The sequence below is a fragment of the Platalea leucorodia genome (assembly GCF_965183815.1).
Source record: "Platalea leucorodia genome assembly, chromosome: 4".
Classification (NCBI taxonomy): domain Eukaryota; kingdom Metazoa; phylum Chordata; class Aves; order Pelecaniformes; family Threskiornithidae; genus Platalea; species Platalea leucorodia.
The window spans coordinates 66,477,636-66,504,307 of NC_138826.1; the positions used below are offsets into that span (position 1 = coordinate 66,477,636).

The window sequence follows — 26,672 nt, forward strand, 5'->3', positions numbered from 1 at the left end:
CTTTCTGAAGTCATCAGTAGTCTTCTCATTTTGGCCAGTCTTTTAATCACCAGTTCCACAGGCTAACAGTGCAGATTAAGACCATATTGTTGTAGACCAATATTCAAGAAAATGCACAACATATGCATGCTTTTTGCATAAAACAAGCATAATAAAAATATGTAGCCAATTAAAAAGAAGTATAACTAGAAATTCTTGAAATTAAATTATCAGAAATTGAGAGGGTATGAAAAATTTATTATTAATAATAATTTATTGTTTCATAGGGACAAGTCTTGGTGAGTGGAGAAGAAATGGAAGAAACAGATATTGTTGCAAAAAATGGTCGCATTTATACTCTTGCAGGAGTCCTTATCCCACCCACAATTGTTCCAATTCTACCACATCGGTGTGATGAGACAAGAAGTCAAGTTGCAATGGTAAGAGAATCACGACAAATCAATAGCTCTTTACTGCTCCATATAATGTGCTCCAGCTTCCTCTTTACTGCTTTCTCTGATATAGTCTATTAAAAGGGGGGTATTTTGGGAAATTAATATATCAGTGACATACAGCCACCTGGCTAGCAGTACTGCACAAATAGAAATAATCTCTAAATAGGGAACTCATATGAGCACACCCTATACCACTAACTCATCTAGTTCTTGCAGTAGCCCTTTTAAATATGTTATCTCTCTGGTCAAACTTTTCCCTCCAGTTCCTGAATCCTACCTGTGCATACAAGTACATGGTAAGTAGTGTCAAGTTCCCAGGGAAACTATTTTGAATCAGTATTTTCATTGCTACCAAATTTAGGTTGGATATTAGGAAAAACAAATTCTTCACCGAAAGGGTAGACAGGCACTGGAACAGGCTGCCCAGGGAAGTGCTTGAGTCTCCACCCCTGGAGGTATTTAAAAGACAGGTAGATGTGGTGCTTGAGGACATGGTTTAGTGCTGGACTTGGCAGTGATAGGTTAACGGTTGGACTCAATGACCTTAAGGGTCTTTTCCAACCTTAACGATTCTGTGATTCTATGAAATATGCAGGGAAAGGAACCAGCGACTTAAAACATAATAATTAATTTTATATTAAATATTAGAAATATGTTATTTTTGAAAGCCACAATTTCCCCTAGCCCTGCTTTCTTCCAGTTTTCTTCAAATTAGGAATTACAAAACTGTTTCATATTTCAAAGGGTGGATTTCAACATACCTTATTCAGTTTGGTAGCACAGTACAGGCATTCACACTTAGTAACATTCAGATACTATTTCTGGTAAGAAGACTGAGTATTTTAGTTTGCAGTAAGCGTGGCTCCAATAAGCTGTTACTGGACCGCGTTCAAGCACGTATCTGGGCCAGTAACAGTTCCAGTACAGTAATGCAAAACATTTACTATCGTTAACTTACAACAGTCCAGAACCACAGCCTTGAAAGAAGTTCCCAGCAGAGCTGGGCAGCATCAAAATTTAATGAAGAAAACACAAGAGCTGGCACTAAAGAACTATTACCTCTGGCAGTAACTACAAAGTGCCGTATGTGCAATATAATCGTAAACCAGGCAGAGTGCTGAGCCGCAATCTCCAATACAAAAAGCTATCAACACCTTACAAATTCAAATTACACTCTAGTAATTTGAATTTCCTACCAGGAGCCTACCTACAAACTATGTCTGACATCAATCAATCCTAAAGCAACACTATGAAAAATTATTTAAGGACAAAACAAATAGCATCTGTCACAAAAATTATTCCCCAAACTGAAGACAGGGACTTTCATCAGCTTTGAAGGCTTCATGCATAGTTTGAAATATAGTTTAATATCCAAGGCTTTAAGCAGAGCAACTTCTACCGAGGAGAATACCAGAGGGAGCAGTGGCTTTGCTGTTCTTACCTACCATCGTGCATCTTCATCATTCTCAGAAAACAAGAGCAATGCCAACTTGTAAATACTACTTCTGGTACCAGTGAAAAGTGACAAACCTTGTAGGAACTGGCAGTTGCACACACCTACAGGAACTGTACGTCCCTAAAGATGAAACCATTATGCTAACACATACATATCCATACAACTGTACCTGAGTGCTGGTAATAAGCGCAGGACTCTCTATCTTGCTCCACCTCCTCCCAGAGGTCATCACTTCCACAGCAGACTTGGTGGAAGGGAATATACGTCTATGCTTCAGACACTTTGGTGAAAAGACAGTATCCTTATCTACTGCTGAAAATGGGCAGATTTGACCTTGCGTGGAATTGCAGAGACATTTCCTTGTTCCCCCTCTGTGGCATGGCAGAGGGGAGAGACAGGACTCCCATCCTCAGGAAAAGGAGGAGCAGGTACACGTCAATGGCTGAGACCATCGCAGGTGGAGAAAGGGAGCACGTAGGTGACACTGAGTGGCACTGAGCAGCAGGGAGAGCAACACCAACAGCGGAAAACGCTTTCCACAGCAATCAGACAGATTTTTAAGTTCTAAAGGAGGAAAGAGGCACTTGCAGGGATTTTCAGAAACGCAAAGAAAGCCAAGAGCCTAAGTCAATTTCAGCCACGACTACACAGCTTATCAGAGAGTCTTATAGCACCCAAATGTATTTGCCAAAATACATCTGACTGACAGACCTTTAAAACATAGTAGTGGCATTGGTACCTCAACTATTTGATGTGCAAGTGCTTTTATAAGTGTGGTCCTTTATCCCTTTAAATGCTGTAAAATATGAGGGACTACTAAATCCAAACCAGTACCCAATTCTTTCCCCACAGCTCCAGTTATAAATCTATGGGGAAAATGCCATAATTCAGGTTCGTGGTCACTTATCCACTGATTATGAAACACAGTGAAGTAACACATCAGGTGCGGGCTCTAGGATTTATTCTAGCTTGGTTGAAATGCAAGATATTAGCAGTCACAAGCAACACGGCTTTGACAAACTCCATATCTGAAAGGCTCAACCTCTCTGAAGTTATTGTATGTTGAGCCTGTCAGAGGACTTACCTTTAAAACTACCACTGGAGTTTATATCTCCTCAGCGCTGTAACTGCCAGTCTCTGTCACCACCACATGGTGATAAGTTAGCTAGTGGGGAAAGGCAACCAAAAGGTGAAGACATAAAAACAGTTATACACTGCTGGATCATACCGGAGTACAGGATCCATGACATGGAAGCAAAGAATATTTGTCTTTCCACCGTCTGTACACAAGACAAATTTCTGTTCACACTGTCTATATACGAGACTCAACTAATTTGTGGTCTTCCTCGGAAGAAATAAAAAAATTCTCATAGAAATTACGTGTATGGACTGCACCAGACCCTCACACTATATATATATTATTATATAATATAATATTAATATATTATACTGGGTTAAGCAAACACCACCAGTGCACTTGTGCCCATGCTTATCTTCTATTTAGGAAGCTGCCAGTTCTTTAAAAGAAGGGAGCAGGGGAAGGACAAATGAAGATAAAAAGGGGAAGGTGGAAACGAACAACCACTCAGCAAAAATCAGAGCCAGCAGACATCGTCCTGGTGCCGCTGCTGGGTTCCAGATCCATGCTGTGACAGTTAAAAGTCATAAAAAGATCTACTTAAAATTTACAGGGTATATCATCCATAAGTATGCATCTCAGTAGTTGGCATAATGCCTTTTCAACCGACTGTCCTTATTGTTTTCATCTAGAGTGCCTGTGCAAGTTGTTTTTCACATGCATTGGCTCCCTGTCCGCGGGATTCAAAGCCCATCGTAAGTAACATTTTCTGACAGATTCCTCCGTTGTAAAAAAATGCATAGAGAGAAAGCGTCCCCATACGTTGATTACTGCTCTCCCAATATAGGGAGCAAAATAACCAGATATGAATACAGGACACTGCATAAAAATACGAATACAGATGATACTTTAGTCTCTTTTTAGCAATGACCGATCATCAAGTAATTTCAGCATTATTTTGTTTGCTGTTGCAAGATCCCTCATACACTTCACAGAAGCTCTGACTCTTTTCTCAGGTAAAGTAAGATCTATTTAGGATAAGCTTTGGCAGAAGAGGGAGCTGAGGATGAGAATTGCTACAATTATCCTCTGAGAGTTAGCAAACAAAAAACAGAGGAGGGATACATTTAAAATAGACCTCACATCTGTTAAAAATTTCCTTTTGATTTAGCATCTTCCCAGAACTAACTGTCTGCAGAAGTAGCTTCAGAAAGGATTGAAAATCTTCCATCTGCTTTACATCTAAGAGTTGCAAATCTGGCTGCATGTTTCTCCACATACAAAACTCAAGCCTAGCTACCACAGGAATTTTATTCCCCATGTTACTAAAAAAAAAAAAAAAAATCCACTATATGCCTTTATTCAGTAATAATGAAAAGAAAGCTCATATTATGAAAAAATACATAATTTAATAAATTTCTAAAATGCAACGCTATAGCGAGGTGCTTTCTGTTCTCTGGTTAAATTATGCTGCGATATTAAGACTGTATCAGAGAACTGTACTTTCCTTCAAAATACTAATGCTTCCATTTTGTGCATGTTCCAGCCTTTCTCAAAACGGAGATGCATTATTGAAGGCCCAACCTTTCAAAGAACTGGCTGTGCTAGATCCTGCAATATAACGATAAAGGTACAGAGTTGTGGTTTCTTAAGGTGAAACTTTTATTTAAGTTTTCCGAAACACTGCCTGTTGCATTGTGAACTTTCCTTTTGGAGATGTCCATGTAGTTTCCATATGCTTCTACGCTCCTCTAGCTGAGAGGAGCTACTGTAAATCTTAGAGCAAAATACTAGGCAAATTCCAGTGAGGTTTTTTTAGCTGCCATACAGTATTGATAGCAATGCTTTCATACTCTGTAACTCAGGAGTTTTCACATAGGACCCCAAGTCCAAATGTTGTCGTTACCCCATACAGCTTCACCGAGGAAGAACAGGACATCTTGTTCACCCCTGGTCCCCGCCTCTCCTGTCCCAGGATTTCACATGATACTGGCTAACAATGACTGGGAAACACTCCTGGGAACCACGCTCCACTTGGTCTGCTTGGCGAGCCTAGTCCTCGGAGAAGCCATTTAGCCCCTGAGAAGTACTTACAATTTTCTGGCTCCTGGGGCTCCTGAACAGGCTTCTGCATTTCATGACCACCATTAAGTAACAAGCAGAGAAGTCTACAAATCCATAAGCTTTAAGAGCCTTTTGCTAATTCCTGTTTCCCTTGAATCACAGACATAAATGAGGTTTTCTTCTAATACACTTTCTGTGCTCTTAATAAATAAATGGATCTAGCTGCCAACTCATGATTAAAACAAAAGATGCAGCCAAGAAAAACATTTAGGGCTGTGTAGTGGCTAAATCCCATACTGGTGCAAGGGGAAGGAGGAAGATCAAAGCAGCGTGTCTAGCTTTCACAGCATCTCCCTGGGGTAAAACGTATCTTTGAGTTCCTGATCTCAGACGCAAAGGAGACTGCCTGCCTCTGAATTGCACTGCGCTCCCACAGGCAAATATGAGAGTGCACGCAATACGAGCGGACACACACACAGGCACGTTCGTAACTAGTGACAGGACGGGGATTTTTAACACTGATGAGTCTGATAAGAACAAGGGAAGGATCCGGTGGTCTGTGCATCCCCTTCTTGGGCTGCCAACGCCCCTCCTGGTTTTAACAAGGCCATTGCAGAGGTGGTTCTGGTTCAACACAAGCCTTTTAAGAGCCAGCTACCCCTACAGGCCTTTGCCAGAGGGGCAAAACACAACAGGGAGCTGTCTTTTGTGCACTGGCTCTGCACTAAGGCACTGGAAAAGAGGATATTTGCTTTATTTCACAGGAACCAAAGTGTTGCAAAGGCTTCTTTGGCCCTGACTGCAGTCCGTGTCCAGGAGGTTTCTCCAAACCCTGCTCAGGAAACGGGCAGGTAAGCAGAGCATCTGGCAGCACCCTGCACACCCATGGCGGGAAGGACAGGCTGTGTCCCAAAAGTCTCTGAAGCACTTCTGCACAACAGGAATGTCAGGCTCCACAAGAGCTGCACCCTCCATTTATGTCCAGTGGTGGCTGTGAATTTCAGGTTCGGTTATACGGAGGAGGAAAAATGAATCGGTCTCTTCTCAGATGTCCAAATGGCAGGTTTCTGTGGTTCCAACACACAGGCAAAGCTGGGGCTGTGTGACCCACTCTGATACTTTTACTTTGCACAGCACAGGGTAATGACCTAGCTCACTATTTTCATTTTAAAATTGCAAAGGAAGGTAGAATACCCAGCAGCAAACTACAAGCACAAGGAAAGCTTTAGCTTTGAAACACCTTTTTCATCAAAGCTGAGATTCTTCCTGGTAGTCTATTACAGTCATAATACAGACAGGCATATAGTCCCTTTTCTAGGGGAAGGATAAAGATTCATTTCAATTTATACATAGAAATCACCTCTCTTCCATATCACAGTGCATGGATGGCCTGGGTGGAAATGGGACCTGCATTTGTGCTGAGGCATTTCAAGGCTCGCGCTGTCAGTTCTGCTCAGACCCTGGCAAATACGGACCTCAGTGTGACAAAGGTAAGTACAGCCGTACTTCCTCAGCCCAAGAGCATGGTCTATTTCTTTTGGACACTAGTAACGTGAAGGTAGGAGTTAACTGCTTGCTAAACAGTCTCTACAGAAGATGAGCAAGATCTCTCTGGGGTACTTTCATTTCTCATTTCAAAGGGATACATCATAAACCCAGTGTCAGTGAAAATCTTCTCACTGACTTAATTGGGCTTTCTACAGGGGCCATAGCTTGCTTTATATTAATTTATTGTTCTTTTCATTTCTGTCTGCCTCGCATAAGTAATTGAAAAGAAAATCTTTGCTATTCCATTCCCATCTGGTATTGCTCACAACAGAACAGATTCTGCCTGCAATGACAAACATATGTAATCTAAGAACAACTAGATCTATAAACAGATTGTGTTTAGGGCTACTTCATAACCATCTTTACTGAATAATTTCTGATCTATTGAATAGCTTATAGTTCTAGCAGTCATCTTCTATATACTGACAGATTTAATCCTGCTATGTCAAACCATACTACATTTCAGAGTCTACAGAAAATGCAACATCAAATATAGATATATTCCCCATCTACAAAATCATTTTTAGGGTTTTTTTTGTTTGTGGGGGTTTTGTTTGTTTGTTTGTTTGTTTGTTTTTGCTATGAAACAGCCTGTAGTTCCTGAAGCACAGCTAACTCAAAGGTTCAGAGCTACATAGACAAAAACAGAAAGACAAAATTCCGTAAGAAAGGGCTGTATTGCCTAAGCTTAAGCTCCAGTCCTGCCAAAGCAGTATGTATTGGCTTAACTAGTCACCACTGGCACTTCTTGGGATTGCAGAAGGCTTACCTACTCTGTCCTTTGGGCACATTTCTGTGCCTCCCAGCAGCATTACTCAGCCCAGCCCCAGCAAAGTGCTGGTAGGTCTGTGCTGCTGCTCTGTGTACTAGCCCAGCACTGTACAATTTATAGGATTGTGGACTCGGTATTAAAAGGCTTCCCATATCACTGAAAGTATGCCAAAAGTTGTGCAATGAAATAACTTTAGCCTTAATAGCCTGGGACATAGTATTTTGTTCCTACTTCTCTGAAGTACTTTGACTTTCATTGACAGATAAGTGCACTATAAAGACAAAATAGATTTTAAATAGTTAATCCATAAAACACACCTGAAAAGACATGGGTATGATAAATAAAGAATAACTCCCCAAACAAAGTGAGACTTTAAAAATATATAAGTTTAGATTCTAGAAAAAAAAGGAGGACCCAATTCATAAGAAATTCTGTGTAAGGATAGATGCCTTTTACCACTATGGAATTGTACACTGTAATTTATCTCTGGTAGAGTGCCTCTGCATTTATGGGAAGTGTGATAACCGAATAGACAGCGATGGGATCTGTGTTCCTGGGTCATGCAGAAGTGGATACACGGGGAAACTCTGTGATAAGCAGATTGTTCCCTGTGAGCCCTCCCTACGGCTCTGCCATGCACATGCGGACTGTCAGCTTAGTGATGGTGCAGTGAGGTAAGACAGTAACTTGCATCTAATTAATATTAACGATGATGCAGCTCTTTCCTATTTGCTTGATCAAAACAGCACCTTGTAGCAGTACACAAACATCAGCTACTGAAATACTGCTATGCGGCAAATAAGCATAAACATGCACCACATCGACCTTGAGTTGCAAGATAGTAATTAAGAGTTCTCAATGCCCTATCCTGTACCTTATATTTAACACTGATAAGATAGATGTATACGGATCTGACCCTTGTTCAGAAGGCTGCCTTCCTACCAACATCTACAAAGGCTCTTAGAAAACTTTTATTTCTACCTGTCCCTTAGTGAATTAGGAGTTTGAGCCTTATTGAAAAACAATGAAATTCTCAAGCAGTTTGGGGATAGATAGCTCGCTCTGGTCAGCTCAGGTAACATTTGCATGCCACAACACCACAGGCTTCAGCACAGGCTCTCCAGTCCTGACAGGACTGGTCATAAAACTCTTACAGCTACAGCTGCCTTGCGCTTGCCTCACACTCACCTTCACATGCAGCAAGTTTGCCTCTTACTGCAGTGTATTCATAATGAGTCACCACAGAAAGCAGAATGTGGGATGCTGTGTAACATGAGTGCTTATGAAATTCCCTCCAATATGTGTTAATTCTGGGGGGGGGACACCCAGGGAAACAGGGGGTCTCGTTGTCTTGCATGCATTTCAGGGAGAGCGCACTATCTTCTGTGTCACTGAGAGAGAACAACCCTGGCTCATAATTAATTTAGAGCTATTAGCTTACCTTTGTAAAGATCACATCAGCACAGAATTAATTTCACTCCCTATCTCACGTACAGAGAATGGATCCCTGATTTGACTAAATTAACCCAGTCAATATTTTGGAAAAAAAACCCATAATGTATGCACTTAAGCTATTTGCATCATGAATCCAAGGTTACCAATTTTAAGCTGCCTATAAATAGCATGTTACAATGGAAAACAATCACTTCACTTCACAGCTGTCCTATCAAGTTTAATGCCTCCCTCCTCCTCTTGTCTCTATAGCTGTGTTTGCAAACCCGGCTACGAGGGAGATGGCATGAGCTGCAGCAAAGTTGATCCTTGTGCCGCTTTAAACCCAGGTGGCTGTAATATCAATGTAAGTATGAACTTTACCCACAGAGCCTGTGGGTACCATAGAAAAGTAGGCAGTAAGGAAGGTTTGACCAGAAACCGTTGCAGAAGGAAGAGTCACAGTTTTCACTGTGATTTCAAGCTCTTTCCCCCAATAGCGGCATCACTATTGCTTAGACAAGCCTTACACCTAAATCCAGGTGCCACCTAACCGTCCTGAACAGATGTCTCTGCATCCCTCCCAGGCCGAGTGCATTCAGACAGGCCCAGGAGAGCACACGTGCATTTGCCAGGCAGGATGGACAGGCAATGGAAGGGACTGCTCAGCCATCAACAACTGCCTGCTGCCCACCACAGCAGGGTGCCATGAAAATGCCACCTGCATATACATTGGGCCCGGTCAGGTACGTCCTCTCACATTCATTGCCACCTTCAGCACTAGTCCTCACCCATTTTGCTCTGCCAGTGCTTCCTACCCTGTTTTCTTCCCCAAATTCTCCTCTCCCTCCCGGCCACAAGGCTATTTCCACACGGCGCTCTCTACCCAAAGCAGTCTCCTTCAGTTCATATCCCAGTACTCCCTCCCTCCTACGTGGTGGTGTTCTGGTAGCAATTCTTTTTAGTAAGTACATGAGCAGATATCAGGTATAAAGGTCTTCTGGAGATATTAATCAGTGTCATTTCACTGAAGTCAATGGACCTACGCAGAAACAGAGAGAGACTAATTCACCACATCTCCAATATGCACACTATTTTAATCATTTTAATGAACTGCTGTGTTTTATTGAAATAACAGAATGACTGCAAGTGTAAGGATGGATTTCAGGGGAATGGAATTGAATGCACACCCATAAACTCATGCCTGGAACAAAATGGAAAATGCCATCATCTGGTGAGTAATTAATCATTCCCTGAACAAAGTGTTCAGATACATATCACACCTCGCCTCCTGCACACACCATAGAGTTTCCTTGCCATTTCAAGCCTGCAATTTCTGTCTTAGTTGGAATAAAGCTTTCCAAGCAGTGCTACAAGCACCAAAAATGCTATGTGAACCACATCGGTATGGTAATGCGCTGAGGACAGACAGCAAGGACAGATCCCAATTCTGCCTGTACAGAAGGACTATCTTGAGCCTGGAGTAAATAAATGCTGCTTCTCTACCAGCAATTACAATTTGGATGCAATAGCCTGTTGAGATGTTTACTCAAGTCACACATCTCTACGCAGGCATCTATCAGCTCTATCAGTAGCTGCATGCGTTCAGCAGACTTGCAGGCTCTGCTGTGCTCTGTAGGGCCTGCAAGAGCCACATCAGCCTCAGGTGGGATGCAGGGACAGAGCTCAAGAAGAGCATGGGGGAGCAGAGGATGGGTCTGCGGTAGTCAGGTGAAGGAACAGGGCCCAGTTTATGTAGGGAGGAAGTAAGAAAGGGTCGAGTGAAGGTTTAGACTCCTAGACTTAGTGGAGGGTGGGCAGATAAGGGAGTTAGTGCCTTCAGCTGGTGGAGTTTTGTCCTATAGGAGGGCGAGGATGTCCATGGAAGATGGTATGAAGATCCTTTGTTAAGGTTATGTCTGTATATGAATGTGTGTAAGGAAGAGGGTTTACAGCCCATCCTTGCTCTTGAGTGGTCTCCTGAGTATTTGACAAGTTCTCTCTTTCTGGTTCAAAGGCAACTTGTCAGTATGAGCCTTCACATGGCTGGGAGTGTGTGTGCCCAAAGGGCTATGAAGGAGACGGTAGAATATGCTATGGAAACGCTGCAGAAGTAAGTAAGATGGTCATCTTCTCTGAGCACAGGACCTGCTGCACAGTTTTCACGCTGGATCTTAACCAGAGAGATAGCAAAGCCATTATAAACAGTAGAAAAGTGATGCCCACCAGTGCAGATAGCTATCTGCAGACAGTGTTCCTGCTGGAGACTCTTGCCTGATACAAAAATGATCTGTTGTGTTTAAAAGCACAGCTTGGAAAAGGGTCTAAGGGATCCGAGCATATTTCTTTAAGACAAATTGAAAAATGCCAGCCCCAAAGGCCTAACATGCAGAAGTGCTAAGCACTCGCCTCCCATCTGGGAGTGGCAAGCACCCAGCTCTTCTGAAGTTCTGCCTTGAGGTCTCTCTCAGCAGAAACAGTCAATTTATCATGTTAAAACCAACCATGCTGACCGGCAGGCAAATAAAACCAAAACAAGTAAATTGGTGAAATAAATACACATTTAACAGCATAGGAAAAATGAAACTATCAGCTGTCCCAGCCATTGGCAATAATCTTACATGGTTCTTAGCACTATCTGTCGTCCCTGCTCATACCGTCATCTATCTCTGTTTAAAGTACTGTGGCAGAATAAAGGCTCTCCACTTGCAAGGTGATATGTAAGATGCTGTACAAATACCAATCAAAACAACATACCTTTTTAATTCATTTTGCACTGAAGAAAAGATTTAGATTTACATTCCCAGAAAAATAACGCTGAGCCTGAGGTCAGTACACGCTACGTACCCAGGTCAGGCACACCTAATACACCTAAGCAATAGATGGCCTGATTTTCAAAAGAGTTGGTAACTCACCATTACCAGAAAGTATCAGTACTAGAAAAACATGACTGTTCTCCCTTTTCACACATACTGAAAATTGCTCCTCCATGACACATCAGCCAGGCCAGACACAGCAGGTTACACCACAGGCTACAGCAAGAGTACTTTGGTACAGCTAAAGCTATAGCTTGCATACTCATTGCGCTCTCTTTCTAATCAGGAATTATCTACTCTGTCAGAAGCAGCTGCATTTAACCAATGGGTTAATGTAAGTACACTTCATGGTTGATTTTTTTAATATGTTCAAGTTTGCAGAAATACATGAGCCTTTTAGCCTTTAGAAATGGGAGCCTCACAGCCATATTCCCATCACATAACAGAAGCCCAAGCTCTGGAGAGGCATTGAAGTCTCTCTCCCACCAGTAACGGTGAAGCTGATCACCTGGTTCCCTATTTCTATCTGAAAACCAAATTCTGATCCCAAATTCAGGCAAGCGAGGAAGCTCCACAAGCAGAAGAGCAAGTTATAAGCCCATTCTCTGAGGCAGGGGGCTCCGTAAGCCATGACTCACTCTGTACATAAATACACTGCAGTCCAGATGACCAGCAGCAGGGTACAAGCAGAACCTGAATATGCGCCCAAGTGGCTCCTTCCAACTTCCCTCATGCAATAAAACTACAAGTAAGTGGAGAGGGAAGGCAATGCCTTACCCTCCCCATTTTCACTGAGCCCCATGCCAGGAAAACGCAACCGTATGGCTGGTCGTACTTGGGCTGCTGCCACAGCAAGCAAGGAGGAAAAAACTCAGTCTGTGCAGGCTTGACTAAGGTGCAGGAAATGAAGGAAGAGATTAGCTTGTTTGGCTTCAGATTAGGGAAGAAACACCAATTTAGATGGGGGGGGGAAGAGGTTCTAGATAGATTGGTTGTCACTGTCTACTTTTTATTTTCACATGCTATCTATTACTAGGGCAGCAGTAACATTAGAGGTCTTACCCCACTGTGGTTGGCACTGTATGAATAAAGATCAAAACCAGTTTCTCCCAAAGAGCTTAAAACCTAGATATAAGTATACAGCAAATACATGGCAAACAGAAAGGAACAGGGATATGTTAATGAATAGCGTCAGAAGCAGAAGTCACAGCATATTAGCTGCTTTCATGCTTTTCAAAGTTAGACAGCTCAGGGATCTTTAAAGCATGCGATTGCAACAGGGACCTCAGGGGGCTGCTTAAAAGAGAGGCCAGTGTGGCTAATTTAAATTAGTTACCTGCCTGGCCCTGGGCTCAGGCTGCAGCACTGGACACTGTAAAGAGAAACTAATGAAGTTAACAAAATGAGCATAATAGGAAAGGCTAATGTGCTCTTTAGATAATGAAGGGGGGGGGGGGGGGAAATCAGGGAGCAGATTCTGTATAATCTATTGAAACACAGATGTGGAAATTTCTGCTACACTTCAGAGAAATGTTATCCCTTAAATTAAATAATGGTAGCTACAAATATGAGCAAAATAGGGAGTTGTAGCCATCTGTGGGGTTTTTAGCTTCATACTTGAGCAGGAATGTGATGTTTACCACTTTTTATAACAGAGTATTTTTCTTGCTGGCCAGGAAGGATGAGAAAGGGAAGTCTGTTGCTATTTCTATATTTAAATATTTGGAAGGTGACAGTGATGATGGCTAGAAAGAAAGATGATCTTAACGGAGACAAAATTCACAGCTATTTAAGGGAGCCAATTCCCTCCTTGACTTAAAACCCAGCATGGGTATTGAAGGACTATCCAAAACAAGCCAGCTTCCAGGCAGAATACCAACTGCAAAAAGGTAGAATGCAAGCTCATATTGCTCCCTCAAGTTTTGCAGTATCAAAAATGGCAAGTTGTGAAGCCTGTGAAAAGTTTAGAGAACCACATCTTCAACAAGATCCCAGTGAAATCTTTAGCTCTCCTTTTTCTACCCCACAAAAAATCCACTCAACTGGAAAAATCCTCTCCAGTGGAGGCTCTCTCCAGCCTTAAGGCAGACACAAACATATGGAAGATGAATCAGTCCACACATACTACAGAGCCCACATCCCCCATCTAAAATTAGGGCTGTCAGCAGCAAGCCCCACTGCAGTGCTAGTGGGCACAGATATCCCTTGGACATCTTGAAAAATCCCAGCCATGTTAAATAGTCTTATTCCAAATGGGAACATTGTGTCATGTGGGTTTCTTATTTCATAGTTCATAAGCCTTCTGTCTATTAAATAGCATGGAGTGCTCTGTAAGAGCAGGTTACTTGAAGTTATCAGTAACTGGCAGTATTTATGACCATGGGATTTTTTTGTTTTGGTTTGGTTTTTTTTTCTTTTTTTTTAACATTCAAGTGTATCAAAGAATCCATGAGACAGACTAACTTTTGTGGGAGGCTATGTATGTGTTTCATAATAAAAAACAATTCTGGCCTAAACATTGCTTCTGCCCTTTAAATGCTGGCAATCTGTTCTGTGAAGAACAGACACTCATTTACCGTTTTTGTACAGCTCTAAGTACTTTTGTTCAAGTCATTGCTCAGTATAATAGTTTTTCCTCTCCAGGCCGGTCACAAAGCACGTCACATACTCCACCTTGCTAAAAAGTCACCAGCTGCTATTTATAGATCGTCCTCAGGATGAATTATTTTACACTTTTTACTTTCATGCAGGAGGCTGAGATAAACTCTGTGTTGTCCACCACCTCAAACCTAACTGTCCTCGTGCCTTCTCTTCAAGCAATTGAAAACATGGATGAAGATGAGAAAGCCTTTTGGTTGTCAAAGAGTAACATCCCAACTCTACTGAAGTACGTTAATGGGTTTGGGTCGGGGCGGGGGGGAAGTGTGTTACATTCCAAACAAGACTTTGGTCTGAAGTCTCTAAAGCAAGACAGCTCTTACATTTTTGAGGGAGGGACACAGGATTCCCCTTCTAGTTACAGTGGCATAAATCTCTGTAGCAACTCCACTGAAAACAAAGACGTTATTTGTATTATGTCAGAAACGTTTAAAGGCCAAGCTGAGATCAGAACATAGCTGAACTAGGTATTGCACAAACAATTCCTGCTTTAACCACAGTTTTAGACACACTAAGCATATATATCTGGAAAAAAAAAAAATACAAACCCTTTAAATCCAGTTAATTTCCTTTAGGTATCATGTATTGACAGGAGCTTACAGCTTTGCTGATTTCCAGAATTTATCATCCTCCGACATGCTGCCAACATCTCTACAGAGCAACTTCCTACACTTGTCTAAAGAAAATGGGGTGAGATGACCTGCAAACCTCTGTGGTATCATACACCAAACCCTGACCATCACTGCCACTACCTTTCTTGTTTTACAAAACCACACAGACATTACGTACCTGCATTTAAAAAAAGACCATGTCATAAAATCAAAGGAATAGATCAATTATATTGGGCCCTCTGGGAGAAACATTAACTTGATTTTCTCCACCACTTTACCTAGCTGAAATTTGTTCACAATATTATGTATTCCTAATGTCCCAGTAGCTGCTGCAAATGCTGGACAATCTCGTAGCCAAACAGAAGCGCAGCCCCTTCCTGGAGCAGCCTGTGGGAACTAATTTAAGACAAAGAGCATCAAGGAAACCCAATAAATTATTTTAGGGAACTGGGAAGGTAGGAAGAAGCAGTCATACCGTGTACATGTCTGCATGTGCAACGTGATAGTCCCAAACCACCGGACGGTATTTTTAACGGTAAATAACTACAACTGACAGCCCTTCTCCCTCAGCCTTTTTATTTAGTACTCCATGTTCTGAGGAGGATTTTCTGGGAATCCATGTGGCACGTTTAAGCACTTCATCCCCATTTTTCCTTTGCCTCCCTTCCCCGAGGGAAAAATCATGAATGGGGTCCTTCAAAGCTGCACAGACACAGGAGCACTTAAATTGGCACAGGAGCTCATCCCGCCATGGGGTGGGGGGAGTGCACCTGCCCCAAATAACCATCCCAGTGCGAGTGACCCCATGGCTTTGCCGGTCTGTGCGCAGAGAGCAGCACCGAGTCCCAAAGTCACCTCTCCTGCGTGTGGTTCCCTGAGGGCAGGCGCACGCTGGCATGAGCAGAGCCATGGTGGAGCCTCAGGCAAGCGTTTGGGAAGGCATGGAAATCCACAGCACGAACCACCAGGGAAACGCTGCCACCACGATGGCAGAAGCAAACCCTTTCTCTTTTCCTTCTTTCAGAACCTCACCCTCGGGGGCGCTCGCATTGTGGCTGGCGACATCGCATCCACAAATGGAATCATACATGTTATTGATAAGGTATATGGCCACATAGGGAGCTTTTTCCCTCTGCACCACAAGCAGTGGAAAATAATTAACAACTCCTGGAAAAAAGCATTTGCGCAGGACAGCATTTTCTCCTGCATCTGATCCTTGCAGCTGCTACCACAGCGTGTGCACATGTGGGCTATCTGCTCCCTTTTCAGGTTCTGACCCCGCTCCGCAGCACCGTCATGCCGAGGCTGCTGGCCCGCCTAGAGCAAATGCCCGATTACTCCATTTTCAGAGGCTACATTATTGTAAGCTTTCACATCCTTTTAAGAACAGAAGCGGTTCTTTGCTTTGTTTGCATTTGGACTGGTATCAGACTATCAGTGGTCATTCTGATTTGTTTTTATGTCTTTCACAACAGGAATACAGCCTGGCAAGTGAAATAGAAGCTGCAAACACATACACAGTCTTTGCCCCAAATAATGATGCCATAGAAAATTACCTACGGGATAAAAAGTCTGCTACTCTGGTATGTATTACTTACAAGACCTGTCTCTAACTCCTCAGCATCTCATTTCTGTTTCAAGTGGATGGATTGAGAGGAAAGAGAAATAGGAAGAGGGATTTGTTCTCCAGAAATCCAGGTTTTATTTTGTTTTTAACACCAGAAGAAGGGAAGAGGGATGGATCCATCTATATTTTCCTGGCTTGCTAGAACAGCCTAGCTATTTGTTCTGGGTTTTGTCCTTCTCTAGATTAAAATCATGCTGATTATATCCAAGACATTTCATCAGTAGACTTTTTTTTTTTTTTTTTTCAAAGAAGATCAGTACAGGAATGACCAGGAATAACACTGAAATGAGTTTCCTAGGTGAACAAGTCCAGTCCCCTGTCATCACTGGCAACCTCATCATTAATAATACCACAAAAATATTCTGACTCTTCCTTAAAACTATCCAGATGCTTGCCCTGTCACTCCTGCAGGACTGCTATTGCCCAGCCACTTTCCGCAGACCATTTCTAATCCCAGTTTACAAGCACCGTTGGCTTCTCCTGGCTAGAAAAGTTTCCTTGGACAAACCCTGTTGCTGCTGCCCACTCCCAGGAGCCCCACACCAGGCTCAGGCCTGACCTGGCTACCAGCTCCTCCCACCGGCACAGACATGTCCATCCCACCTCCCCTGCTGACCTCAGTCCTCATGCCCAGAGCTAGTTTATATTATTTTGACAGCACACCTCTGGCCAGTTTATATCCCTTTATTCTTACGCCAGGAATATGCTTTAGCTGAAATAACTTTTTCTCTCTGGCATTTGTGCCTGACATATTCTCAAGGCCAAACAGCCTTCTCAGTCCTGTCGGTCTCCTCCCAAGATAAGCTATCCATTTTCTGCATCATCCCAGGGCCTTTCTTTGCATTTGCTCCAGTTTGAAACAGCTTTATCGAACGCATATATTGAGAGCCACACCTTGCAGAGGAAGCTTCGCCCATGACTTGCTCAATGACATTAATACTTCCCTGCCTCTTCCATAAATATTTACCCTGCCACATCCTGTCCCTACTTTCATGGTCTCCACTTACAGCCAGGAAGCTGAGGAGCACAGGGTTCAAATGACTCGTCTCAAAACATTTACCACCAACTAGCAGACTCACAGCAAAAGTCCCACTTGCTGTGTCACCGGAAGAATTCATGCACGATCTACAAGCTATGTCTGCTCAAATGACTTTTGAACGGTATTTTAATTAGTTTCATGACACGACATCATCATTTCTGCATGACTGTAAGAAGCATTTATCACAAACTTTGAAAGACACATAGGTAGCTTTAAGACACCAATCCTGTTGGATTTGGGTTACACACACACAGAAATCCTTTTCATTTCCACCACTTACCAATATGTTTCTTCTGTCTTTCTTCCATACTCCCAACCTTGCTTCATCTGGCAATCTGACAAAGAAAATCAGAAAACAACCATAAGGTTAAGCCTGCCTAAGCCTTATCTTCTTCATGAAACACCTTGGGAGAATTCTGCCACAGAGGGAAGAGACCCTATTTCTTGGCCTCGCTAGAAGCAAGGTTTTGTTCTCACTCTGCTGGTGATTAAAGACAGAAGTGGAGATGCACGAGAGTTAATTTTTCCTCCAAAGCATTCAAGTCAGGAGGATTAAATAGGGTTGGACATTGATGGAGGTCTATGCCTTATAAATTGGCTCTATCTTAATTCCCACCCTCTTGCCTGCAAATATTTCTTCATCAAATTTGTGGAAAACAAAGCAGAATGAGTCCCACCCTATGAGATGTAAAGACCACTACTTCACCCTGTGGGCAAAGCCAGGTAACATCACAAATCTTGCAAACTGGGGTTGTTTCATAGTTTCACACACTTTTGAAGGAGCCGAAGGTCAAGGAGCAGTATGAATGTTCATAACAAGGGGACAGCAGGCAATGGGATTTCCTACAAGCACCATTTGCAAAGACATACAGCTTCAGCAGCACTATATCTGTTGTCTAGGCAGCTCCTAAACCCTCCAAATGCCCCAGCTTCTCTCACATCTACAAGTCTCTCACAAACACATCCCCCCTTCTGCTTCCTCCTCCAAGTCAGGGAGAGCTCTGGGAGCCCCCTGCTTCAGAACAAGATGCAGAAGCCTTGTGAAGCCCTCACAAAATTTTGATATACAGAGAATAATTTCACCACCTCAATGGAAAATGAATATACTCTACCAATAATGCATAGAAAACTTTCCAATTAGCAGGTGTGGTTCTAGCACTTTATTGACTGAAGATGACCTTAAAGAGTAAAAAAAAAAAAAAAATCCTGCTGTAAATGTTCATCCATAGGTCATTCATGGATTCACAAAGGAAGAAGGAATGGGTATGGGGAAGATTATAAAAGCATTCATGTATATGCAACTTTTGATGTGAAATGAACTCATGAACTTCAGAGTCCTAAAAAATCATCTTACTAACTTTTCCCTGAATCTGTCAGCCAGCCCTGTACACTGAAAGACACACACACCACCAGGCACAAGCAAAACTTGGTCCCACCAGTTCAATAGCCTTCCATCCCCCATGGTCAATAAAGTTTCATTATGACAAGAATGTAGACTCTCCGCAGCAAGAAATATGAAATCACCTGCCAGCTAGAGAAGCTTCTCCTTAAGTTCAGGCAATCTATGTTTGGCTTATACCCTGTGAGAAAAAGCTATCCCAAAGAAATATCCATGCTTAGTTACGTAACTCTGAATTTAATTGTGTGTTTGCAGGATGAAGGCCAAATCCGCTATCACGTTGTGCTGGATGAGAAGCTCCTGAAGAACGACCTGCACAACGGCATGCACAGGGAGACCATGCTGGGGTTCTCCTACCAGGTTGGGTTCTTCCTCCACAACGGCCAGGTACTGCTGTCTGCACTTGCTCAGAGAAACAGGTTTCCTGCTTTTTACAAATCCAGCTTCAACTTTAAACTAACATGCAGTCAAAAGGAGCTGTGCACCTCACATTAGCTTCTGGGACTTAATAGCACAAAAGATGCCACTCAAATGCAATGTCTCTCTCAGACCAGCTTAATTCAAAGTCACCCTTGAAGGGACATTTGATTGAATTCGATCTCAGTTATGCTGTTCCCATTTAGCATTGCATTTTAGAAGCTACTGTGGTGGATGTTCTCTGCTACTACCTGAAAGGAGGCTGTAGCGAGGTGGGGGTCAGTCTCTTCTCCCTAGTAACAAGCGATAGGACGAGAGGAAACAGCCTCAAGCTGCGCCAGGGGAAGTTTAGGTTGGATATTAGGAAAAACTTCTTCACCAAAAGGGTAGTCAGACATTGGAACAGGCTGCCCAGGGAAGTGCTTGAGTCTCCATCCCTGGACGTATTTAAAAGACGGGTAGACGTGGTGCTTGAGGACATGGTTTAGTGGTGGACTTGGCAGTGATAGGTTAATGGTTGGACTTGATGACCTTAAGGGTCTTTTCCAACCTTAACAATTCTATATGATTTTATGTGCATCTCTAGCAGCTACAAGCCTGCATTGCAAAGCAGTCGTTAATCTGACTTCCAAGAGCTATTAGAAACCTGCCTTCAATTATAAAACATTAATTCTATTTTCTGTGGATATACTCCACTTTCAAGCCTAAGAGCTCAAAGCACTTAACAATAAATATGAATTGCTTTTCAATACCACACATGGGAAAATCAGGCACAGCAAGATTAAACAACACCCCCAATTCCGTGGCACAGCCAGGAAGGGAACTTGGTCCTCCTTCTCTATCCCAGAGCTCCCTCCAGGCATAGGCAAAGGAGGACATAAAGCTTCTCACCAAAGCAGTTTTGGCCCTGCTTTTTGCTCTGCCTACAGCAGAGCCTTGGAAGAAACATCTGCTCCTGGGGCTGTTGCTGATAGAGGGCACGATGGGAGTGTGGGGTAGCAGTGAGACAATGAGAGTCTGCCTTGAAGGAGCAGCTGCTGGGAGGTCTTCCCTGAAGCCCATCATCCCCCACAGACAGCAAACCCAGCTCTTGGCTGGCTTTAGGCTCCTTCTTCAAAACCTTTACACGCCATGATGGAAAAAGCTGCTCTGTCAAATCCTATGCTAAGAAATTAACAGACTGCATGTCATCTCATGCCCTCCAGTCCGGTGAAGCTCTTAAACACAGCAAAACTGGGATGCGAGCAAGGTCTTCAGTTTTCCTGAAGTGACGCTTGTACAGTACTCCTTTCACCCACTACTGCTGCCGTTACCATAAAGCTACTAAACAGCTCTGCTGCTAACTGATTGCATTTCTTTTGCAGTTATTCATAAATGATGCACCTATAAGCTATACAAATGTTGCAACAGACAAAGGAATTATTCATGGTTTGGGAAAAGTCCTGGAAATCCAGAGGAACAGATGTGATACAAATAACACCGTGATCACCGTAAGTGGTTCTGTTCATGTAGATGTTTAAAGGTCCAGCAGAGATATCTATAGCCAAACACAACTAAAATGTATGGGATACGTGACACTATATTTCCCAGTAAGGAGTGCATGCATTTTCCACAAAGGATATTCCTACCAGAGTTTTAGCATCTATTAAGACTGCTTTGATCCTGCAGTGTATGGACAGCCTAGATAGATAAAACATAATTAGAGTAGCACAGGAATAAGCAATTCCTGAGCTTTAATTTTCAGCAAATAATAGTAATGCACTATTCTAATACATCTTCTTAGCTAGACCACTCGTTTATAAAGTAAACAAGTGGAAAAAAAAATGAAAAATAAAATATTTTCAGTAAGGAAAAATGTTTCTTTTCATTCCAGGTGTAGATTACTACTGCAAATACACATTAATTTCTCATGCCCTCTGAGTAAAGCATTCTCCTCCTTTTGTTTCTTTTACATATGAAATTCAAATGGGTTTACGTTCCTTTAAAGAATAGGATGTGGTTTCCTTAAACTGGCAGAGAAAGGCTCCCTTTGCCTTTTCTCCTGAGTCAAACAGGACAGCAAACAGCCAGGTACCTCCATTTTTTACAGAGCATGCAACAAACTAGACAAGGAAGACAAACTGAGACTTGTGCTTCAGTTAAAGAAAATTTAACAGGCATGAACTTTTGCAGGTTAATTCTTTTCCTTGGGATCAGTCCCATATTTGAGTGTATTTCACTCAAGGCTTTCCCCCAGCTTTGCTCTGTCAGGTACTAACCAGGTTCACACATAGTCCTTTGTTTTCCCACAGAAAATTATTTTTCCTGCTATGTTCAAATGCAGCAACATACTTAAACATTCATTTAAGCCTTACTAAAACTAAGCACATATTTACCTAAACAGGAATAATATTAAACCTTGTATATTAGGTACAATATACACCTAAGCATTTCACAGAAACTGACCTTACATGAGCAAATGAATCACACACATAGATAACACAGGACATATACACCGTATGAGTTTTCCATTTCCAAGCTGCTATTGCCCCCTTGTACCACAGGCAAATTATGTCCAACCTCAAGATTTGCCTCTTATTGTGCTTTCAACGGGGAGGCCTTTGGGAAGCACTGCTTTAGAAGAGCAAAGCAAAATATCCAAAAGAGCTTTCCCATGGGGTGTCCCTACAGACCCGCTGGTAGGGGTGTTCTTCCTTGCTGAGCAGTCCAGCTACCCTCACCCCCTTTATCAAAGGGATTATCCTGACTAGGCACCCTGAGGGCTAGGTTTAGAAATACGGCTGGAAATTACGCATTTTTTATTAAACAACGTGTCTGCAGCTCTATACAGTCAGTTAACTACCTCCCATTTGTGTTGCTTAAGGAAAAGTGCACAAGTTGTCCACAGCCATCAAGTTGTCCCCCAGGAACAAAAGAAATAGTAAGTATCCTATCATTAATGCTATTTTTTTTTTTTAATCAAAACAGAGCATAGATGCATTCAATCCTGGTTTTAATATAATTGCCTCAGTTTCAACAAAATTTATCATAGTTACTTCAGCCTGCTACACACATTGCTTACAGTCAATAAACTCAATCCACCCTAAGAGCAAGGTAGCAGAATCAAGGGCAGCTTAAAGGTAGTTTTATCTTGAAAGACCAGTTTCTAATATGTATTGGGACAACTGGAGACTCCTCAAACTGCAAAGGTTACCTCCACCATGCAAAACTGAGGGAGCTGAACATGGTCTGGATTATACTTGCTACAGGAGGAATTACAGAAGCAGCTTTTAGCCATTCAAGTCAGAAATGTACAGAAGGGCAAACTCAACCTGTCCCCAGCAATATACTGTGAGTTATGTCACAAGGAGACTTGGAAACTATACTTTGGGTGCCCAGGTCCAATGCATGAGAACTCCAGATATTTAGCAGGTCCCTGTCAACTATGATAAGACCTAGAGTTTCTTGGCATTTAAATTTCTCTGGGAAAGCCCCTCTGTTGGGATTATATGAGCATATTTGCCTTTATAATTTTTTAATTAATTATGCCAGTGATAAGATTCCAAAGCAGATCAAGTCCCATCTACCCCATTAAAGTAATTGGCTGAAGTGCTCATAAGTAAAACTCAAAAACATTAACATTTTCTTGACAATGAGCAGCTGGATGGATGCTTATCTCAATCTCCTAGCAAGCATACAATGAGACCAGCAAGTCGTCTTCTGCAAGCAATCTTTCCCAACTGTGTTCAGACCTGGAAGATAAAGTTTCAACAACTGTTTTTGCAGAACTTTGGCACTCAGTTTTCCAAGAAGAATTAGGAAGAACAGGAAATGTGTCAGAAAAAGAGAGAAATGTTTGTCAAACTTCAGAAAAAAATTCCATTCAATTCTGAGCAAAGGCAGTATTAGACACATCTTTAATCACTAGCAAAAAAAAAAAAAAAATCATTTATCTAATGCATTTTTATTTCCAAAAGTATTGCCTTCATTTTCATTGTGAATGTGTGAGAGCGCAGCATGCATAAAGTTAATAACCCATTTTTTTAAAAAACATTTGAAAGTAGCTGATCAATACTACTCAGAAGTGGAGCCATTTCTCCAATTTTTATTCAGGCAGAGGAGAAGAAATACTGCATCCTCTCAGAAAACAACATGAGAACATACACCATCCAGATCGGGTGCCAGCTGAAGTGTGCCAAAACCATCATTGTGAGCAGACAGTTTCTGTTACGATAAAAGCCAGGAACCCCCATCCCTGAACTTCACCCTCCTTGTAATCCCCGCTAAACACACGCAGCATGTCAAGGCGGTCCCTGACAATATATCTATAGGCCTTTTACTCCAGATGCAGCAGAGATTGGAAGGTTAAAGGCTGCTGGTGGCTGCAGCACAGGAAGGGCTGGGATCTGATATGGTGCAGAGGGAGCACAGGTTTGGGAAGTGTAACCCCATGCTTGGCCCTAGCAATCCCATCCACCTTTCCCTGGGGTGGTGGAGGGCACCTGGGTCCCACCAAGGACTTGGGGTGGCAGCCTGAGCCCCGGCACAGTAAGGAGCATGGCCAGAGACCAGTAGAGCTGAAGCACTGCTAAAAATCCAGATCTATAGTTCACCTCCACCCAGCAGCCATCCCAAAAGACAATACCAGCAGCCACATGCTTGCTGCCACGCTTGCTACCCTGATCGTGACCCTCAGCATGGCATTTCTTGTTTTCCAGACCAGGGAGTGCTGCGCAGGTTTCTTCGGACAGCAGTGCCAGCCCTGCCCAGGGAAAGCAGGGAATGCCTGCTTTGGAAATGGCATCTGCCTGGATGGCATCAACGGCACAGGCGCCTGCGAGTGCGGAGAGAGGTTTGTTGGCACAGCCTGCGAAAGCTGCATCGAAGGCAAATACGGCCGCAACTGTGATCAAGGTACTGAGCATCCCCAAACCACACGGGCACCTTTGCTGGTCTTGTCAGATATCAAAACCTTCCCCTTAGGTCTTCTAACCATGTCCATTCTAGATCCTGGAAAGGTACATCACTTTCAGAGTAATAGGCTAGTCTCAAAAAACTTCATTAACCCCTTTTCTTTCCCCATTATGGTATTTTCTCTCTACTCCCTTGTCTGGAGATGGTGCCTCCTACTCTGGCACACTACAGGCTTAGAACAACATCCAGCAAGAATAATCCTCTTTAGCACTGCTTTTTCACCAATGCTTTTCCATTAAAATACAGTTTCAGTCCCTTTATTTGGGAACAGAGGAAAGATAACGTATTTTGAATTTAGATTTATTCTGTAGGAAGAAGCCAATAGGCACAAGCCAAAACATTTCTTGAAATAGCCTAGAGCAGAAGGTGCCATCAGCAGATATCTGGGCCATCCTCCTCCCCTTCCTTCCCCTCGCCGCCTTGCTGCACACACTGCTACCCTGCCCACAGACAATGGTTTCCTCCCATCTCTCCCCACAGCGTGCACTTGCGTCCATGGGAAATGCAGCAGCGGGATTGATGGGGACGGCTCCTGTGAATGTGATGTTGGCTGGAGAGGAGTAACATGTGAGACCGGTGAGTGTCCCCTCCTTTTTCTTCTGGGGAGAGAAGTGAGCATTTCAGGAAATGCCACAGCAGCAGCTGTGATCAGATCCCAGTGCAGGAGGTCCAAGTGCACTACCAAATACCCAGCAGCTTCCCACATGCAATGAAATACAGGTGATGCTCGTGTGCTATGGCAATTAATTACCATATTAAGAGAGCCACCTGCAATACTGCTCTTGAGACTTAAACGCCTTACTTCGCTAGTTCTCTAACTGTATCACCCTGTATCTTTCCCAAAAGAATATCCTATTTGTTAAGGCTATATATTTTGCAGTTACCTAGCACATTTTGATCCTCTGATCAAAAGCCTCTCAAGTGCTTCAATAGGTTGCTTTAGCTATACAACACTAGGTATTATGTTCTTGCTAATACAATAAAAATTAATTAGCAAATAAATCATTTTGTGTTGGTTTAATACAGCTCCTATATGCAATACAATTATATCTTAGTTAGACATAATTAAAATGTATTAAATAACTATTTCAGAACTCTACATATAATAGTATAAAATAAAAAAGTATAAGCACATTAATAATAGCATTCAATATCTGTTTTAAATTTGCTTGGGGGGAAAAATAGTAATGAAATGAACTTTAAAGAGTTGCTATAGTTGCTGCATCTGAGCAAATTTCAGTTCCTTTGGAAAACTTACACTTATATAAATAAACTAATAATGTGCAAAAGTCACCAGAGTAAATACAGATAAATGACATCAGGTGAAACGTTTTCCTGGGAATATGTTGACATGCGTCTTCCTCAGAACTGAATTTAAGTGGTACCCACTGATCTATACAGATGGGGTCTCTATACAGACAGAGAGCAGTTGTCTGGTACAGAACTCATACCAGACTCCAGTTCTCCACGGCGGGAGCAAAAGACTGGGAAACCAGAAGGATGTTGACACGAAAGGTTCTGATCCCTTTGGTTTTTGTTTGTTTGTTTGTTTTTTTTAAACTCTTGCAGAAATCAAAGATGATGCATGTAACGCCTCATGCCATACCAGTGCTAAGTATGTATGAAATCCACTAATTTGGAGGAGGGGGGAGAAAAGGGGGATCTCTTGCAAGCAAAAAGCCTAATCCACTTGCTCTTTATGAGGACTTCTTAGCAGCATAGATAACACTCATGTTTTCTGCCAGAGATAAGGGGTGATATTGATGTAACATATTCAGTGATTAGACCAAAAAGTTCAAAATGTGCATGTTTAAAGGGGAAACAAGTGAGATTTTGTGGGGAGAAAAATAAAAACACACCCGTGAGACATCCTACTGTGCAGCATACAAAGAAATGGAGCCTGCAGCACTAAAGAGAGCAAGAGGGCAGGGCAAGGCTGTTCACAAAGGTGGGTTTCTGAGGTGGGCTTTATCTGTACCCGCTATTCCCCCCATCTGCCAGCACACATACGACTGAGAAATGTCTCAGGGACTTCACTAGAGAGAGCTGCATTTGACAAGAAACAGCTCTCCTCTTCACATCAAAGAATAAATAATGCTTTTGGTGGTCCAGCACCAGTTTCAGGGCACTAAACAGTTTTCAAAGGAAAAAGTCACTCCCATTGCTCCATTTACTGAAGTGCACCTGCCACCCGTCATTGACCTGACAGCAAGATTTACATTACCCAAGACATTTAAAGAACAAGAAAATGTAGCTGGGAAGATTTTCAGCCACAGGTCTTCTGTATGAGCAGAGAAGCCAGAGGGACAAACCCCCTTTTTCCCAGATGTAGATCATTCTCTCCCCCATGTGCTTGTGAACTGCAGTTC

The 26,672-nt window shown here is 42.6% G+C and overlaps 1 protein-coding gene across 1 annotated transcript in view; it reads left to right on the forward strand.

Moving 5' to 3' along the window:
• The window catches only part of STAB2 (stabilin 2), a gene marked incomplete at both ends in the record, with an annotated part of 87,095 nt that overhangs the window by 29,676 nt on the left and 30,747 nt on the right, over positions 1 to 26,672 (forward strand). Inside the window, 23 exons of the mRNA XM_082311375.1 lie at positions 267 to 419; positions 3,661 to 3,723; positions 4,515 to 4,598; positions 5,797 to 5,883; positions 6,411 to 6,522; positions 7,846 to 8,026; positions 9,057 to 9,150; positions 9,371 to 9,529; positions 9,922 to 10,017; positions 10,801 to 10,896; positions 11,886 to 11,933; positions 14,350 to 14,486; positions 14,833 to 14,947; positions 15,893 to 15,970; positions 16,138 to 16,230; positions 16,344 to 16,451; positions 19,189 to 19,320; positions 20,715 to 20,840; positions 22,214 to 22,270; positions 23,443 to 23,538; positions 24,048 to 24,243; positions 24,784 to 24,879; positions 25,873 to 25,918. Of these exons, the coding sequence (XP_082167501.1) occupies positions 267 to 419; positions 3,661 to 3,723; positions 4,515 to 4,598; positions 5,797 to 5,883; positions 6,411 to 6,522; positions 7,846 to 8,026; positions 9,057 to 9,150; positions 9,371 to 9,529; positions 9,922 to 10,017; positions 10,801 to 10,896; positions 11,886 to 11,933; positions 14,350 to 14,486; positions 14,833 to 14,947; positions 15,893 to 15,970; positions 16,138 to 16,230; positions 16,344 to 16,451; positions 19,189 to 19,320; positions 20,715 to 20,840; positions 22,214 to 22,270; positions 23,443 to 23,538; positions 24,048 to 24,243; positions 24,784 to 24,879; positions 25,873 to 25,918 (2,453 nt within the window). The remainder of the gene's footprint in view (positions 1 to 266; positions 420 to 3,660; positions 3,724 to 4,514; positions 4,599 to 5,796; positions 5,884 to 6,410; positions 6,523 to 7,845; positions 8,027 to 9,056; positions 9,151 to 9,370; positions 9,530 to 9,921; positions 10,018 to 10,800; positions 10,897 to 11,885; positions 11,934 to 14,349; positions 14,487 to 14,832; positions 14,948 to 15,892; positions 15,971 to 16,137; positions 16,231 to 16,343; positions 16,452 to 19,188; positions 19,321 to 20,714; positions 20,841 to 22,213; positions 22,271 to 23,442; positions 23,539 to 24,047; positions 24,244 to 24,783; positions 24,880 to 25,872; positions 25,919 to 26,672) is intronic.